Here is an 18,272-nt window from a genome sequence, read left to right on the forward strand (position 1 = left end):
CAATATTTATTTTTAAATAATCTATTAAGAAGATACCATTACAGAAAAATTCTGCTGAATGTTGAGTTGTCCTGCCATTTTGAACACAAGAAACCAGACACAAAATTCTTAGGTGGTATTCTCTCATATAACTGATGGAGCCTACAGATTTTTTTAACTTCATACAGCAGAGCTAACATGATGCTGCTAACTTTAATTCTGTATCAGCACACCTTTATGCCATTGAACTTGTTTGGTTTTAGTGTGATACTCTTGAAGTTTACCCATCTTTGATTCCAACTTTTGGGGCATCAATGTGGAGATGAAAGCAAAAGAATACAAAGGGAGACTAGGACAACGTTAGCAATAACAGCCCTGGAACACTTGAACATTGTTGATTCTCTAGACAGACCATTGTTCCATCTAGCTCAGTATTGCTGACACTGACTGACAGCAGCTTTCCAGGATTTCAGGCAGGTGTCTTTTACATCCGTATGTGGAGTTGCCAGAGATTTAACCTGGGAGCTTTTTCATGCAAAGCATATGCTCTAGCACTGAGCTACATCCTTTTCCCATTTCAACAGCATTGCAATCATTCAAATGCTCTGCAAGACCTACAAAAAAATCAGTCATATATATGTTCTTAAACTTTAATTGGATTTCAGTTTTAATTAGCATTTGACACTAGGAGAACAGCACATCACTTACCTAAGCTTGCAAGACATAAGTCTAGCACTCGATACAAAAATCAATTTGCATTTTATGTTCCCAGACTTAAAGTGTAAATGCATTGCATCTAATGTGGAGGATGAAACTGTCCAAGCTGTCTGTTTGAGGTCATCCTGGACCAAAACTAAGTACTTTGTTTAGCTAGTGCTTTATCTCCAACAGCTGCCAGGCCAAGCTTCGGGAAGTTACAAGCCACTACTGTGGTTGGTGCCTAGCATCTGAAAATTAGCAGTCAATTGCCTCTGAAAATTGAGGTTCTATTTTTGGCAATCAGGATTAATCAGGACCAACAGTAGATATTGCACCACCTGAGATGGCAGCAGATGCCGCCACCTTTTCTGCTGCTCCCCTCTTCTTCTTCCTCCCCTCCACCAACTACTCCCTCCCACTCTTGCTCTTCCGACAAAGGACTCCTTTCTTAAGGCAAGACATCTCAGAGATGCTCTGGGCTGCCATTTTTCTCCATTGGCAGCAAATGACTCTTTAAATCTTTTTTCTTTTCTTTTTTAATGGCAACTTAAGCTGTAATTTACAGCTGTAGTACAAACACTATCTAGGAGATTTCACTGACATTATCTTACTCTGGGGAAATACCCCATCCCCAGAGCAATTCATGGAGTACCTGCCGCCACTCTTGGTAGCAAATAGGGAGCAGGGGCAGGATGAGGTGGCAGCAGGCAGCAGAAGAGAAAGGCAGCCAGCCAGTTGTGGGCACGGGGGTGGGGGAGGACATAATCTGCCAACTATCCTGATTTGCTGCCTGGACTATCTGGGTTTTTACTGATGTATGCAGCACTAAGCTTGCTGACATAAGGTCTAATAAACATTCATTAGATGAGAAAAATGTTTCAGATCCATCAAACTGATCTAAATTCATGTAAATACTTCATGGCTTCTTTGTCATGTCTTGCAGTATCCAGTTACCTGAAAACATTTTGCAGTGAAACAGTACACAACCATATATTTTCATCAGAAATGTTGCATTAGACTTCTTTCTTTGAGTTACTGCATTGTAATGAACAAGTAGGAACTGCAATCAAATGTTGCAGTGATCCTCTTATGTGTGACTACATAAGAATCCACACTTGTAGATGCAAATTTAATATTAGTATATAGGATTTCATCATAAAACAACAAAGCACTCCATTGTTGGTTTTTGTAGACATGGTTGGTTTTTGTATTGTAATCTCACAGGCAGGTAACTTTTGTATTAATTTCTTTTTAGAGCTGACAGAGGTAAATGTTTCTGCTTGGCAAAGCAAAGATCCCACACCTGAAGAGGAGAAAGTTGCACTTAAACTGCAAGCTGCCTGGAAAGGGTCTTATGTGCGGCTACTAATGAATGGCAGAAAACCAGGTCAGGATTCTTCTGAGGGAAGTGACAGTTGTGACCCGGCACAGCCCCTAGGATATGGAGCAGGGCAGAACCTTCCTCCTTTGCAGACAGCCATTTGCTTTGGCTTCAACCAGCCACGGAGGATGATGGGATAGCCCACCAAAACTCTAAATTTAAGTTGGCCAATGGAGGCCTACTTGCGGGGTGGGGCAGGGCTTCAGAAACGGACTGAAGGGACCAAGACTTCACTCTGGTCCACCACTGAAGTATAAAGTGTGCTGCACTGGGTGCCAGCTCATGTGGTATATCAGGGTACTCCTGTAAAAGGGATCTGGATGGAAGATTCTGTCCAGAAGCCCAGATGAGGAGTGGAAAGGGCATAGAACTTCCAAATGGCTGCCAAACACATTTTTCCTGACTTTTGGCTTGGGGGGCCAGGGCCCATTCTTGACACCTATAATCTTGAACTATTCACAGAATGCCATAAGAATCACCACAGTGCTTGTATAATGCAGTTGGTCATTATATCATAAAAGCTATTTATTTGTACAAAACATGGCATTGTAGTTGGTCTCTAAGGTGCTACTGGAAGGATCTTTTAAATTTTGTTTTGACTACATCAGACGAACACGGCTACCTACCTGTAATCTTTTCAGCTAGACATGCATTCATTCTGTTTACTCTCAGGGCTTTATATTTTACCCTATTTCTTCATGCCAGTGTTTAGGAATGATAACTATGTTGAATATTTACTAATAGCCGGATTTGTTTTATTTGTCTTTTAATTTTTCAGGTACTAAGGAGAATACTAAAGTCAAAGACACACTTCAAAGGTTGTGGGCTCTAATAGAGCCAAATTTTGAACAATGTTCTTTGACACTTTTGAGGTAATACACACTATGGTTTCTGCAGGGTCACATATATCAATCCTATGTTTTGCCTCACAACACCCCCCCCTCTATTTTCTCTCATAAAAACTGGCCTGCACCTGTGGAGGTGCTATTGGGAAAGTACTGTAGCCCAGTTTTGGGCATCCCCATATTTAGTGTTTCAGATGTAAAAGTGAAATTTAAAGACCATCCTGCTTAACCATTGAATCAATTTTTATTCTGCTTTATATTCGGGATAAAAAAATCAAGAGACTATGAATTTTACATAAATTTGTTACTGAAGAATTAAATGTAATGTATGTGCAAATTGGCAAATGGGGCAACATCTCTTCTGTTTATTGATCCACATTCACATCTGTATGAAGGATACCAGATTGCTGTCCCAGATAAATGATTGAGCCCTGCATGAACAGATCTACAAACCATGGGCTATAGTCTGACTGAGTAGAGATGGTTCTCTTCAAACTGTGTTAGTTGATAAGGTGGAAGCCAAATTGCTTAATTTTTTTATCATGAGGAAAGGGTTATATATTTATAATTTTATTTATTACATTTCTATTCTATCCATCATCCCAAGGATCACAGACTAGATTACAATATAAAAGCACAAAATACATAACATAGTAACAAGCAAAAACACACACACCCCGGTTTATAATGGTGTAGATTTGCCAGGCACCTAAAGATAATGTAATGAAGGTGCCAGGCGAGCCTTCCTGGGGGGAGCATTCCACAAGTGCTGAGCTTACCGCAGAAAAGGCCCATTCCTGTGTTGCCGCCCTCCAGACCTCTCATGGAGGGGGCCCACAAAGAAGGGCCTTGAATGATGATTGCAAGGACTAGGTTGGTTCATATGAGGAAAGGAAATGTATTGTGGTCCTGAGCCATTTAAGGCTTTATACATTTTACACCGCACAGTAAGAACAGACTTGTGGCTTGATCACACACAAGGTTTCTTCTTGCTCACAGGTTGAGACCCTGCCTCCCCAATGTACACATCTGTTCTGTGTTGACAACTCAGCTTCAGCCAGCAAAAAGGTCTGAAACAGGGTATTGCAGAGGCAGATCAAAGGTAGCCTTTGACCCGCTGGATCCAAAGTTCCTTTGTTTTCCTGATAGGCCCCAGAATTGGATCCCTAAACTATGCCAGCCCGGAGGTAGCATAGTTATTACATTGATACAGAGACCATTGTTTTTAAAAGAATGTATACCGGTAGAATATATTTCTAGTGTCAAGTGATAAAGCTGGATGATCATATCTTAATTTCCCTTTGAACTTCTACTACTCCTCAGGGCCACATTAGATGTAATGTGAAAGATTCAGAAATACAACCCCTGACATCTTATTCTTCTCCAAAAACAGCCACAGAGAGAGGGTAGGGCTAGATTTGGGTCACACTGCTAATCTAAATCCTCCCTCTGCGAACTGCTGTTCGTTTCAGACAGTAAAATATATAGAAACAGTATGAGTTTCACTCTCCACAGCACACTTTCCTTGCACAGCTAATAGCAGCTGGTATATGTGTGAATTGGATCGGCCGTGATCCAAAGTGGGGGGCCCACAGCTGGTTTTAGCAGGAGGGAAAAAGATGTTGAAAGATGCATCTGAGCATCTCCCATGCTACTTCTAGTTTCGCCAGCTCTTAAAATATAGGTCTGGCTAATTAAGCATAAAGCAAAAGGAACAAAGGGGGTCTGGTTTTAAGAACACACAAAAATGATGTGTAGTGAGGCTTTGAACCTGAGCTTATTGCGGTTTTTGCTCCAGCTGCTTTCACCTCCCAATTAGATTTAAGCTGACAAGAGAAGTGAAATCCCAGTTAAACAGAGGTAATCCTCAGATTGGGGTATAGTTCAGAACCCTTCATCCCCATATTCCTTTTGTCCTTTAAATCACCTCCTACAGTTTATTCGGGTGTGGGAAGCGATTGGCCTTGCTTGCTTGGGCTGATGGGAGTTGTAGTTTAGCAGCATCTGGAAGGCCTGATCCCTAGTTTGTGAGATTGAGTACACCCACACTTAAAAAGTGTTTGATATGCCTCTGCCACAAGTAATTTGTTGCTTGTTGAGGAAGGCATTTTTTTTTCATAACACAGTTGCCACTGCTTAATCTTTGGGATGCTATTATATCTTATGTATATATAGAGAGTGGAGGCAGCTTGAAGCTCAGTACTGTTGGCTATGACCTCAACTGATTATTTCATATTCTGTTTGTTGTCTTTCATAGGGATATGTTCAAAAGTAAATGTAAGTCTCTTGAAAAATACCGTTGCGCTGAAGATGAGTGGACTAAGACATCTTTTGCTGATTATACTGTAACATATGGGGACCAGCCAGCAAATTTTTGGTTTGTGGTCTTCAGGTGAGGTTTATTATTGATGAGTCACATACAGACCATCTATCATATTATAGTTTAACTGCTAATTCTGTTCATGTGACTGAAAGCCAAGTAACCACATGTTGAAAAATTATTGTACTTGTTCATGAAGGTCATGCTTGAGGAATTCAGTCTTCATTAATTTCAATATGAAATTATCTGTTCCACATCTCTATAACTAACATGTGGATCGGAACTTTGATGCTCATTAGATTTCAACCCTTCTTTGAATGTTGTAATGCAGTTCTAGGCAGTTTAAGCATGTCAAAATCTGCCTGTAAATATGCATTTTGAATGAATTTTTAAAAAAATTAGATTCATGGTGGAAGTGACATGAAAATATGGGTAAAACCTGCAAAAATGACACGAAATGGAGAAAGACAGATCCCCTTATCCTTACTTTACCCCTTTCTCCCTTTTTGTAGAGAGGTGTTTTATGTTCCAGAAGAGATGATCATAGCAGCAAAGTTTTATTCTTCCATTGCTACATGCGTATTGCACGTCGTAGACAATGATACATTGGAAGAAATGCCTCGGATCTTTCTCAGGGTTGCACCACATCTTTATACAAAGAATAAGGTGATAAACACAAACATCTTCATAGTAATTACAGTAATACTACCTTACACACACACACACACACACACACACACACACACACACACATATTACTGACACAATTATTACACTTATTACTGACACAACAGAATGAAATCTAAAATGTGAAGCATACATAGTCCAAGAATATTCTTCTTTTTAGTAAGATATTTATTAAAGTTTTTCATTATATAATATGATAACAAAACAAGAAAGAGAAAGAAAAGAGAGAGGTACTCAACATATAACACATTGCAATAATCTAACCTAGAAGTTACCAGAGCCTAGAAAACAGAGGTTAGGCTTTCCCTGTCCTGATAGAGGTGCAGCTGGGCCACCAGCCAAAGTTTATGGAAGGGACTCTATGCCGCTGAGGCCACCTGAGCCTCAAGTGACAGCAATGGACCAAGAAGCACCCCCAAGCTGCATACCCACTGTTTCAGTGTAGCACCATCAAGATCAGACAACCTCCCATCCATCCAGGCTGGGAGCAACCCACTGGGAAGAGCTTCAGTTTATTATCTTGCCCATCACTGAGGCAAGGTAATGGTTCAGCACATCCCCTGCCACACCTGCCAATGTAAAGAAGAAGCAGAGCTGTGTGCAATTAGCATATTGCTGACAACCTCACTCAGCAGTTTCATGTTGATCTTGAAAAGCAGGCAGTAAACCAGCAGGATCTCTAATGTGTCTCGATTGTCTAATGCCAGACATACAGTCTAGATCCCCCCCTCCCACATCTGGACAGAGAGCCTGGGGGGAGAGAGAGAGAGAATTTCTATAGACCACAGCAGGCTTCCTCAACCTCAGCCCTCCAGATGTTTTGAGACTACAATTCCCATAATCTCTGACCACTGGTCCTGCTAGCTAGGGATCATGGGAGTTGTAGGCCAAAAACTTCTGGAGGACCGAGTTTGAGGAAGCCTGGACCACAGCAACTCCCCGACCCTCAAATCTGCCCTGGTGCTGCACAGGTATGCAGGTGAGACCAACGCCCCCTTCTCACCCATCCAGGTCTCACTGATACAGATTGACACCCACAATCAGACGATGGATGAGGGAGGTCTTATTCAAAGCTGACCTGGCATTGAGGAGGAGCAACTGCAGATCCTAGGGCTGGCTGATAGGACAACCACAATTCCCCAGGTTAGAGGAGGGACTGGGATGTGCCACAGTCACTAACAGCCTGTGCCATGTGCCTGCCCCACTAGGCCCCACCTGGCCTGCCCCACCTCCCAAACCATACCTCCCCCTACCCTGAACCACTGCTCTCCCCCTTTCCTCTTAGACATACTCCCCAAGCAACAACTATTTGCCCAAATATGTAAGAAACTGAAATCCTTTTTTTCTCTTTTAAATAGTTATTTTAATTTGAAAACACACAATTCAGTAGCATATTCAAATGAAGAAATCAATATGCAAAAATATGATTGTATGAAAACTAAAATTTAGTGCGCACACAAAACGATACAAAGGACCTGTTACTACACACTGATATAAATAACAATTATTTTCCCCAGGTACTGTGAATGCAACAACACAACATGTAATTCTTCATAATGTACAAGTCTTGACTATTGTAGGGCCATTTTGGGATATATAGTATTGCATCAGCAGCAGCTCTAATATTTGCTCTTTATTTACCAGTACTTATTGTATCATATTACATGTGTTAATAGCTAACAAAATTAACTTTAATTTCAGAGAGGATATACTTTTATGGCCGAAGCTCAAACTGGTGAGTCACCAGTGTTGGCTGGGAAATGGAGGCTTCGACTCATAGGTTCCTACAGTCCCCTTCCAGTTCTTTCTCGTGAGACTATGAACAATGTATATTCCATTAAAGAAGTTAAAGACTATTATGTACCAAATGCTAAGAATATTATATTCAGGTAAAATTGAGGAAACAGCAAAGGTATTTGCATATGTACCCTATTTGAGTGTTCATACGTTGAAACCCACAAGATTACCATAAGTCTTATGCTCTGCCAACTGAGCTGTCCCAGTAATGCTTTTGTATATTTGCCCAAATATACCTCGTTGGGCATTTCTGAAAGTCCTGGTCTTTCTGAAAGTCAGACATGAAAGTTGTTTTTCTCTATTACATTCATCTCAAGACATTTGCATGATCTAGGAAATGAGGTTTATATTCTAAAAACATGAAGGAGTAAACCACACTGAACTCAGTAGTGACTCACTTCTGTGCAAACGTGTATGAGATTGTTCCTAAGGTACTCAGGGCCTTGCATAGGCCTGTTTTTTATCATTTGTATAATATGTTTGTTCAGAAAGTTTATTGTAGTCAATCTTGACATTTTAACTGCAGTTTCATTTTGATAACTGGTTTCCATAGCAACAAATGGCCTGTTCTAAACATATGTGTTAACTTCCATCTCAGAGTTTACTGAGCTGGGGCTGGCCTGCCTTCTTGAATAACATTATTTTATGGATTGAGATCTTAGACTTGCTGAAGATAATAAAATCTGGCTCAGTTAATTATATATCTTTACTCCTCCTTCTCCTTCAGGTATGTAGTAAAAGTAACAACACCACTTATGGCTACTGTGCAAGTACAGACCTGCAAGCCAGATGTAATCATTAAAGTGCAAGTTCTGGACTCTGAGGAAGAAATGGTGCACTCTGTTGGGAAGGGTCATGCTGTTGTTCCTGCATTTTATTTCATATCTAATGAGCGGCCTCTAAGTAGCATGTGTAAGTATGGTAAACTGAATTGCTATGATTATTGTGGACAAAGAGACTGCCAATACATTTGCATATGTACTTAATAACTGAGTTAATGATTTGTGGCATATGCTAAGACCTCATTTAAGGATTACTGACTTTGCTTTGTCATGCTTGCTGCTGAGTGATCAGGCTTGCATATTTAGAATCGGTTTCTGGCATATGGAGCCATCAGACCATGCAGAATGGGTATACCATTCCTTGTCAAGTGATTCAAATTCTGTTTCCCCTCAAATTACCCTACAGTGGTAAGTTAGGTGTTCCAAGAGAGCCATCTCATATGTTGCTACACCACATCTATTTGGGCATTGTCTCTAGAGATTTCCACTAGGGTGCTATTAGGAGTCTCACAGCAGCTAATATATTGCAGGAATAGCAAAGTCTGATGTGATACCTCCTCATTCTGACAGTTAAGCTTTACTTAGAACTAACAAGCTTCCAATCAAGCAATTATTTTGCCAAGACTAATCTACATTCATAAGCTCCTTATAAACAGTTCTGAGCTGTTTTTCTGGATTAATTATTATTCAAACGTGTATTATTCAAAAGAATAAAGAGCAAAGAGACCAAATTCCATTTTAAAATATTGAGAGAGAGAGAGAGAGAGAGACCACCCACCAATCTCCATATGGGCCTGCCTGTTCTTTTTTTTTTAAATAGTTTTTATTGTTTAAAATCAGCAGAACAACAAATACACACTTACGTATAAAAAGGAATAATAAGGTGGGGGAGAATAATAAGGGGGGGGGAATCAGCAATGCAATAAAGAAGATCGATAACAAAAAAAGAAGAAAAAAAGAGAAAGAAAAAAAGAAAAAAAGGGCAAGAAAAACCTTATTCTTACAATATTTCGTCAAAACTTATCCTCACAGATTTACAAAACAAATAAGAATATAAAACAGATACACTCATCACATCTACATATAGATACTTCCTGTCCCTTTTGTTGCACACTTTTCAATATCTTATGTTTCACAGGCTTATGTTAACGATATCTCTTTTTCCTCCTCATTATTATTCTAATCCTTTCTATTTCTCTCAAGCATCAATCAATATCCGTGAGTAGAGAGCTATTTGGGTAATATGTTTTGAGATAGTTCTTATACACTCTCCACTCTTTCACTGTCTTTTGTACAGGTATATCTCTCATTGAGTCTGTCAACCATGCCATCCTAATATAATTTAACATTTGTGTTTGCCAGTCTATTACTGTGGGCAGTGTCTCGCTCTTCCAATTTTTAGCTACCAAGATTCTAGCAGCGGTCACAGCGTATAGGCATAAAGATCTTATTTCCTTATTTATTTCCGGTGGTAAGATATTTAAAAGGAACATTTCAGGCATTTTTTAAAATGTTATTTTAAACATTTTCTTTAGTTCTTCATATATCTTGTTCCAGTATTCTTTTATATTTTTGCAGGCCCACCACATGTGGTAGTACGTGCCATCTTCTTTCTTGCACCTCCAGCACCTCGGATTCATACCCCCATACATTTTAGCCAGCTTACATGGTGTTAAATGCCAGCGGTATACAGTCGTACCTCGGGTTACGACCACCTCGGTTTGCGAACAGTTCGGGTTACGAACTGCGCAAACCCGGAAGTGTTTTCGGCGCGCGTGCGCGCGTGCATAAGCCACACGCGCGCGATCGCGCAGTTTGTGCATGCGCAAAGCGCGAAAAACGCGTTTTGCGCATGCGCAAAATGGCGGCGCCCATCGCGTTCGGTTTGCGAACTATTCGGGTTACGAACTGCGATCTGGAACGGATCGCGTTCGTAACCCGAGGTATTACTGTATCATTTTCATACAATTTTCTCTTAGGTTGAAACATGCTGTAAATTTTAGATCTTTCTCCCACAATCTCTCCCACTGGTCTATGTTGATGTTATAACCCAGGTCTTGGGCCCATTTAATCATTGGAGTTTTAGTTTGCTCCTCGATCGTCTCCCATTCTAAAAGATAGAATAGGTGAAAAACGGTTTGGGCCTTTTTGGTGGTGGTACGTAATTATTACATGCTGTATTTGAAGAGACTTGGCTCTCTCAGTTAGGTGTCAGGTGAAGACTTCTTATTTTTTCATGGCATTTTAAACAGGTATTTTATCTAATTTTTATACTGTTTGATATCAGCATTTTGGAAGTTGTGGTTATCTGTATTTTAGTATTATATTATTTAAAATTCCCTGGGAAAGTTTATAAAGGGTGGGATGTAAATCCTTAGAAAGAGTCAGTAGGTAAGTAGGTAAAGCAGGAAAAGGAGAGAATTACAGAAGTAGATATAAAATTGAAATTAGTAAGACAAATGACTAAATACTAAAATACTCTTTAAAATGTTATTGCCTCTTCCAGCAACATCAAGTAAAGGTGGAGTTGCCCAAAGTCCCAAAAAGGAACCTGAAGTAGTTGCAGCCTCTAAGAAAAAAGGTTCTGTGGCAACTCAGAAGAATGTCAAGTCTACAGCGAAGATGTTACAGGAAGGCCCAACTTTAATAGAAGAAGAAACAATTGTTACCCCTATTATTGATGAAAATTTATTTCAGCAGGTGAGAGATCTTAAATATATTTGTGGAGGAATTTTGAGAATAATTCCTACTACATTGCTTCATAGTGTAATAAACATCGTATCGTAAAGTTCCTGTGGAATGTTAAACAAAACAGTTCTCCAAGAGTGAACTCTTAGGTATCGTGTTTCCTAAGGGGAGCATTATCTAAAACAAGAGGATTGAAACAAGGTTCAGGTAATTCAAGATTCTTGCTAAATATGGGTTTGAAATTAGATGAAAAGGAAGGACAAAACTCTTTGTGCAAAACGGAACAAGGCACCACCAGCAGTGGGGCTATCTTGCCGAGTCACCACATGCTTGTGGTGGCTGTATTCAGGTGTAACACAATACACAAAGCACAACAAGCTGAATAATAATAACTGTAGTAATAATAATAACTAAACATTTTATTGGTTATTTTCTAACGTAAAGGTCTAGCCCAGTATGTGCAACATATAGAGTTCATATGTACGGTATATAACCTATGAGACTAATGACAATATTAATAGTTACAGGTAGGTAGCCGTGTTGGTCTGATGTAGTCAAAACAAAATAAAAAAATCCTTCCAGTAGCACCTTAGAGACCAACTAAGTTTTTCATAGGTATGAGCTTTCGTGTGCGTGCATGTATCCGAAGAAGTGTGCATGCACATGAAAGGTCATACCTATGACAAACTTAGTTGGTCTCTAAGGTGCTACTGGAAGGATTTTTTTTATTTTGTTTTTACAATATTAATACATTTCTTCTTATCTTTTGTTATTGTTTCTTCTTGTAAGTTCCCGTATAACACAATCCTTAGGTGAAAATAGAAGAGTCCTCAAGGTAACAAGAACAACACAGCTGGTGTAGACTGCTGGCACAAGCTGGCTGGGGCAGGTGCAAACTGCTAACTTGGGCAGAACAAGGTTTCCGGATAGCTCCCTTATTTCACCCCGAAGGGCTTCCTCAGCTGATATTAAATCTATACAATATAAATAAAAGCATGGTAATACAATATTTGGTATCCAAGGTACATGTTCATATTATAATGTATTGATGCTTATGTTTGTAATAAGCTGCAGGTTACCTCTCTGTAACAAGCGACTAAGAACTCGAATATATAAGTAATATGTGCAAGTTTACCTGTAACAGAGAAGGCAGCTTTTGTATGTCATGGTTTGCTTCCTCTCTTGTGCTGACCCCCTGCCTTTGCTGGGCACAGTCACCTGCAGAGCAAACCTGTAGGAAACAAGGAGTTAAGGGACATGCTCAAGTTGTCAAAGAGGTAGCCCAGTAATGTCTTAGAGAGTGCTCTGTCTTTCCTTGCAGGCAGCAATAGGGCACCGAACCCGCTCTTTCTCTTCTGCTCCTCAAAACCAAGCCCCCTTGTCTGGGGCATATAATATACCATCATGGTATTTCTTGCCTCTTTTACCCATAATTCCATTTCTGCATTAATTTGTGCATTTCTAAAAATTATTCTAAAAGTCCTTTCAAAATACATATTTAAGTGCATATTTTGATACTAAACAGCTTAGAACTGAATTTTAGCATTCAGAGAAGTGGCTAGTTAAGTTTCAACCTGCATTTCAGTCTGAGAAATTTAGATCATGTTGCTTTGTACAGGAATTCACCACATATTCTTCAAGCACCTTATTTGACCCTTCTTTCCTTCCCTACAGAAATCCAAGATAGCAGTCAAAGGGGGGGGGGAGTGGTGGCTAAAAGCAAGGTTTTTTAAAATATTAAAATAAGAAGCTGTGATTATTTCCGGAAAAAGTAATTTACTGCATTTGTCTTTTACAGCCTCACAAGTATATTATACAAGCCTCAGTGTTGCATAATAGTTGGCCACTTACTGAGAACCAATTGGTATTTGTTCAGGCACTGAGAGAACTGGAAAAAAATGAAATCAAAGGTGAGTGAGTCACTTTGCTACATGCTTTTTTTATTGAAATGTGTCATAACTGAAACACCAATTTCTTTGATTTCAGTTAGCTAATTATGTAACTTACGTTTAACAGAATTTTGATGAGAACTTACAAATAGCAAATTTAATTATTTCTGATAAATGCCTTTAATACCACCCTGAGAACGTTTTTACTGAATGGTAGCACAAAACTTTATCAAATAGAGAAAGAGAGGTCAAACCAGAAAAAATCAATTGTACTCAAGTCCATTAAAACTATGGTGCTTAAGTTTCAGGGCAATCCTATGCATTTTTACTCCGAAATATGTGCCATGAATTTCAATGGGACATTCTTCCTAGTAGGTGGTTTTAGGATTTCAATAAGACTGGAGTGCAAATTTCTCTGGGAGTAGCTTTTTTCTTCTTTAGTATGCTAGTGTACCTTATTACCTCTCTTACACCAAGACATTAGAAACAGTGTACTGAAATGAACAAATATGAACATACAATTGAAGATGAACTGTTGCTCTGATACTAGGAGAATGATATCATTATTTATTTATTTATTTATTCCAACTTCTTCTACTTTGGAGTGCCATTTGTTTTGAATTATGCCCCCTAATGATGATAACTTTTTTACCATCCTTTATAATGATTGAAATAGTTATGCATGTCAAAGGATATGAAACTGCGTTTTTTTAGGTGGTGATGGTTCTGTCCAGGGCTGAGTGCGGCCAGCCCTATTTCCCTTGTGGCTGAAGCTATCGGAAGAAGCTGTTGCCTGTGATTTTTATTTATTTATTCTACAATTTTCTGTATACAATGGACTGTGTGCTCCACCTGGACCTCTCTAGGATCAGCTGGCCAGCACACCTTCCTTGTGACTGACTGTTCTTAAGACCACTCACTGTTATCCAACTAACTGTTCTTAAGATCTAAGTTACTTTTTGTTTATTTAAAGTACCTCCTGGTTCCGGTTTCCGCCTGCAGGAATGGCGGACCTGTTTTCCATCTCTCTGACCTTCGTAAGGAATTTGGCGGTTGCTAGGGGAGTAAATGGCAACCCCCTACCCTCTCCGGGGGTTACGGAGAGGGGCCGCTGGCCCGCGATGCCCCCAGACCCACTCCGACTGTTTTTGGAGTGGGGGGAGCTTGGGCTGAGCACTTACGACGGCCAGGACTCCCGGACGCTAATCTGCATGGCGGGGATTTCCATGGTTAAAGAAGATAATTAGGCTTAAATCTATGGACATACTTCAGAAGGAGGGGAAGAAGCGCTGTTTACTGCTGAGAATTTTATGCTGCTGAGCGAGAGGAGTCAAAGAATGTACGGCATCTGGAAGAAGGATTGATGGGGACGGAGCGATAAGGGAAGCAAGTTTTTATTTTTTCTTCATATTGTTGCCTCGTATCTTCCCGGACGCGATGTCCTGGCTTGTTTGGAGTGAAAGAGAAGCAAAAGACTGTGTGAGTGTGAAGTTGCCGATGAGAAAAGCCCCCCCCCTAGTCAGACGGAAGGAGTTCTGGACGCGTTCGGAGGATTTATGAGCTGTGACGCACTTTAAATTGGAGCAGCGACCTGAAGCTAAGTTCAGCTATAGGGCAAGGAGATCCATTAATTTACCAAGAGTTCATGGTTGGATGTTTGGGTCTCCTGCCTGGAAAAGCTGTAAATTCTATAAAGATAAATAAATCGTAAATCTTCATGGCTATGAGAGAAAATGAAAGTGATTTGAGCCTTTTAAGATGGCGCTGCTACTCCGTCGCAACAGGGAGCTCCACTAAGAAGATTTATGGGGAGGCTGGACTGATTAACTCACACAGGAGAAAGAACATCTGTGAAACTTCGTTTGACATTTATCTCAGCAGCTGGAACAATCGGATGAAAGTGGAAAACATCTAGGTGACTGTAAGGGGAAGATTTGGAATATTATGAGCTTGGAGGACGATTTGAACTTTAGAAATAAGACGGCAGTGGACAGTTGCGAGGAATTCCCAATTTCTTGAAGCATGGGAACCCAAAAATAAATTATTTAGATGATTTGGCATAACATTCGGTTTGATTGATATATATATGTGTATAATTTGAAATATTGAATGTGATATAATTGGTTTTAATTGGAAAATTAATAAAAATATTTTAAAAAAAAAAAATATTTAAAGTACCTCCTGAAAGCCCATCATTATATTAACTTGGAAAAGTAGTGGTAGTGTTTGAGTGTGAAAGCATCCATTTTCAGAAAGAGGCTGTCAAGAAATGTTGCAGACATGCTGGATGTAGTCAAAATTATTTTTTATTCAAAGATGCTGATACAGTCCTGCATCAAAACAACATGTCACTTGATAATTTCCAGAAAATGCTATTGTGTAAATGGAAAAATAGAAAACCACTGCTATAAGCTTTCATCTCTCATCCTAATATTTCATAATGTAAGACAACAGTGCCATCTAGGGTAGATTTTAGTGTCTAAATTAAGTAGCTAGGACAGAACACTTCACTTTTAAAGTGAAATTTACAGCAGTTTGTCATAAATAAGGGAGAGTGCATAATTTTTAAGACCTGTTTCCTAAAAGTAAACTCTTCAGTAACAAGCAATTATGTAGCTCCACAAGCGTAAATGGAAAGCATAAATAAACACTGCAATGAAATTTACACAGCACGTCCTACTGAAAAACATGAAGAAAGTGTAAGTGTCCTAAGTCCAGACATTCACAGCAACATGGAAGGACAAAAATCTGCAGGCTCTTCCAAAGCAGGTCGAAAAGTAAAGGAGAAAACAACTGAGAAGGCAGAAAAAGCTGCTAAAGAAAAACCTGTAACTGTTGTTAGGCCCGAATCACAGGTAATAATAAAGTTCATAAAGTGAATTTTCAAATGTTCTGAATGAGGTAAAATTATAAGGTAAATTTCTTCTTTATTTTTCCAGGAGTGAAGGGGAAAGTAGTAAAAAAAAAGTGATATGTTCACTCTCTAGTAACCTCCCTATTAGTGCTGTGGCTGAAACTCACACTATATTGTGCTATATTTCAGCTCTGCCTGGGTAGATAGCTGTCTTGAGATCCTGTATAATTGAATGGAATGCAAATTGAATTGAATTCAAATTCTATTTGAATTTGCTGGAGCAATGAAATATTAATATCAGCCGCAATTTGCATCACTAATGTGATAGTTGTGACAACTGAGAGGTTTCACAACTTGTTATGCCCGTCATACACATTTCATTCACATCTTCCACTATCATAATTATCATCGCCTTTATTTTAATGACCCTTAATAGGTTTTGATTCCTCCACTTGAGGGTGGAAATACATTGCCACACTTTTTAGGGTGTCCTCTTCTGTCTATCTACTTAGATCAACTTGAGTGGCCTCTCTTGTTTATTTTCGTTAACTTGTTTCCTTCCACATTTCTTCATTTTACATAGTGATGCCTAGATAAGCCAGGTAATACTAATTATCCACAAGAGCCCCCCAGGCAACTTGCTTGATATCTTAGCTATGGCAAATAACAGCCATCGTCAGGTGACTGGACAAGGAAGCAAGCATTTGTAAAGGGAAAAAGAGGTGTGTCCCCCCCTTCCTTTCAGGCCACTGATGTGCTGCAGATGATTAGCACCCATGATAAACATAGTGCTACTCCATGACTACTCATAGTTTGGGTAGCAGAATCACATGCTCTCTTTCCTCCCCAGCAGTTACCCCATTTGTACAAATTTCTCTTGACACTTTTAATTGCAGTCATATGCTAGCCATGAATAAGCCTGAACCCCAGCTTAGAAACCAGGTTTTAAAACAACTCACATTGGGGTTCACTTCAAATCCAGCCCTCCATTGACCCATTACTGCTCCTGTCTGCTAAAGAAGATATTGACTGAAAGCAGCCTTTGCTGCATGTGGAGGGGAAACAGACAGTGCTTCTCGATAATGAATTGGCTCTTTCGTTCATTTGAGAGTTTCAAAGCAATATGTGCTCTTCTGATTTTGCTTTGTGCATTTCATTTCCAGCAATCTGATCCTAACAAACCCTCCTGGATCTTACGTCTAGTCGTTGAACAAAATGAAATAGAAGCACTGGATTTGAGGAAAGACACTGAGAGAGCAGATGAGATCAAAGCTATGAAGCAAGCATGGGAGGCTGCGGAGCCAGGGAGAGCTGTTAAGGTAACCAGGGCTTATTGTTTTACACATGCATTTAAAATGAGTTTCGAGATTCAGCAGGGTAGCGTGGAAATGCCAACCAAAAAGTCAAATCCCTGCAGAGACTTTTCAGTATCAAACTCCTGTTTGAAGAGTGAGTGCTGAGGCTGAACTGAGAGATTGATTTGAATAAACCACGTTAGGCAACTAGGCAGTGAAAGCCCTGAATTTTCATCTGTGCTTTACAGTGCTGGCTGGTAACATTCCAACTTGTGGAGACAGAATGTGGATCCGGAAGGTCGCCCAGAACGAAAGCGGGCGCCCCCTTTTATTGTAAATTTTCAGAACTGTCAAAGATTAACTAGAGGTGCATCCTTCATCCAATGACAATTGGTCAAGTCCCAAAGAGGTGGTGTTCCTGGGTATGTCACATCCTGCCAACACCCTAAAACTCCGCCATAGAGGAAGTGCCTGGTCCTCACATACTCCTCAGACCTCTCCCTGTCACAGGCCTACTCCTTAAACACCCCCCTCCTCTCCATCTTGTGACTCTTGGTGTTTTCCCCCCAACTCCACCATTTTCCCATTGTCTTCCTCCTAACCTGGGTCTGACCCTTCAGGCTTGGACCAGCCTCCCCTGCTCTAACCGGTTCCATCAGGATCCTCCCAACTCTGGCCAGTCCAGTAGTGACCTGCTGCCCTCTGATGTCCCATTGACCCAACTTGTGAATGCGTGTTTATGCATACTGACGTACAGGAAGGTTTGCCAGCGCTGTACGTTAAAACTATTGTATGCATTTGACAGCTGAGGGTTTTGACAGCTAGCTTTCTATTTGATGTGGTTTGCTGACATCAATCTAAGATCACTGCTACAAACTTGGTTATGGCTGCAATTTTTAACATTGCTGTTTTCATCACAGGAGCCAACATGAGGTGGCTTACAATGGGTGCAATTAAATTTTGTGCCAAAGGAATTGCCGTCTCAGCAGAAGTGTTTCTGCTTGCCCACACGTACCAGCTTCTGAATAAGAATTGGGGTGTGTGTGTGCACAGTGC

At 40.0% G+C, this 18,272-nt stretch overlaps 1 protein-coding gene across 5 annotated transcripts in view; it reads left to right on the top strand.

The window, feature by feature from the left end:
- The window catches only part of ADGB (androglobin), a 73,025-nt gene that overhangs the window by 43,068 nt on the left and 11,685 nt on the right, over positions 1-18,272 (top strand). For all 5 annotated transcript variants that reach the window (XM_035108803.2, XM_060272736.1, XM_060272735.1 and 2 more), the window contains 10 exons: positions 1,934-2,065; positions 2,838-2,931; positions 5,162-5,296; positions 5,737-5,890; positions 7,613-7,800; positions 8,436-8,620; positions 10,997-11,190; positions 12,977-13,088; positions 15,738-15,922; positions 17,085-17,240. In XM_035108803.2, the coding sequence (XP_034964694.1) occupies positions 1,934-2,065; positions 2,838-2,931; positions 5,162-5,296; positions 5,737-5,890; positions 7,613-7,800; positions 8,436-8,620; positions 10,997-11,190; positions 12,977-13,088; positions 15,738-15,922; positions 17,085-17,240 (1,535 nt within the window). The remainder of the gene's footprint in view (positions 1-1,933; positions 2,066-2,837; positions 2,932-5,161; positions 5,297-5,736; positions 5,891-7,612; positions 7,801-8,435; positions 8,621-10,996; positions 11,191-12,976; positions 13,089-15,737; positions 15,923-17,084; positions 17,241-18,272) is intronic.

Source organism: Zootoca vivipara, chromosome 3 (assembly GCF_963506605.1).
Source record: "Zootoca vivipara chromosome 3, rZooViv1.1, whole genome shotgun sequence".
Classification (NCBI taxonomy): Eukaryota; Metazoa; Chordata; class Lepidosauria; order Squamata; family Lacertidae; genus Zootoca; species Zootoca vivipara.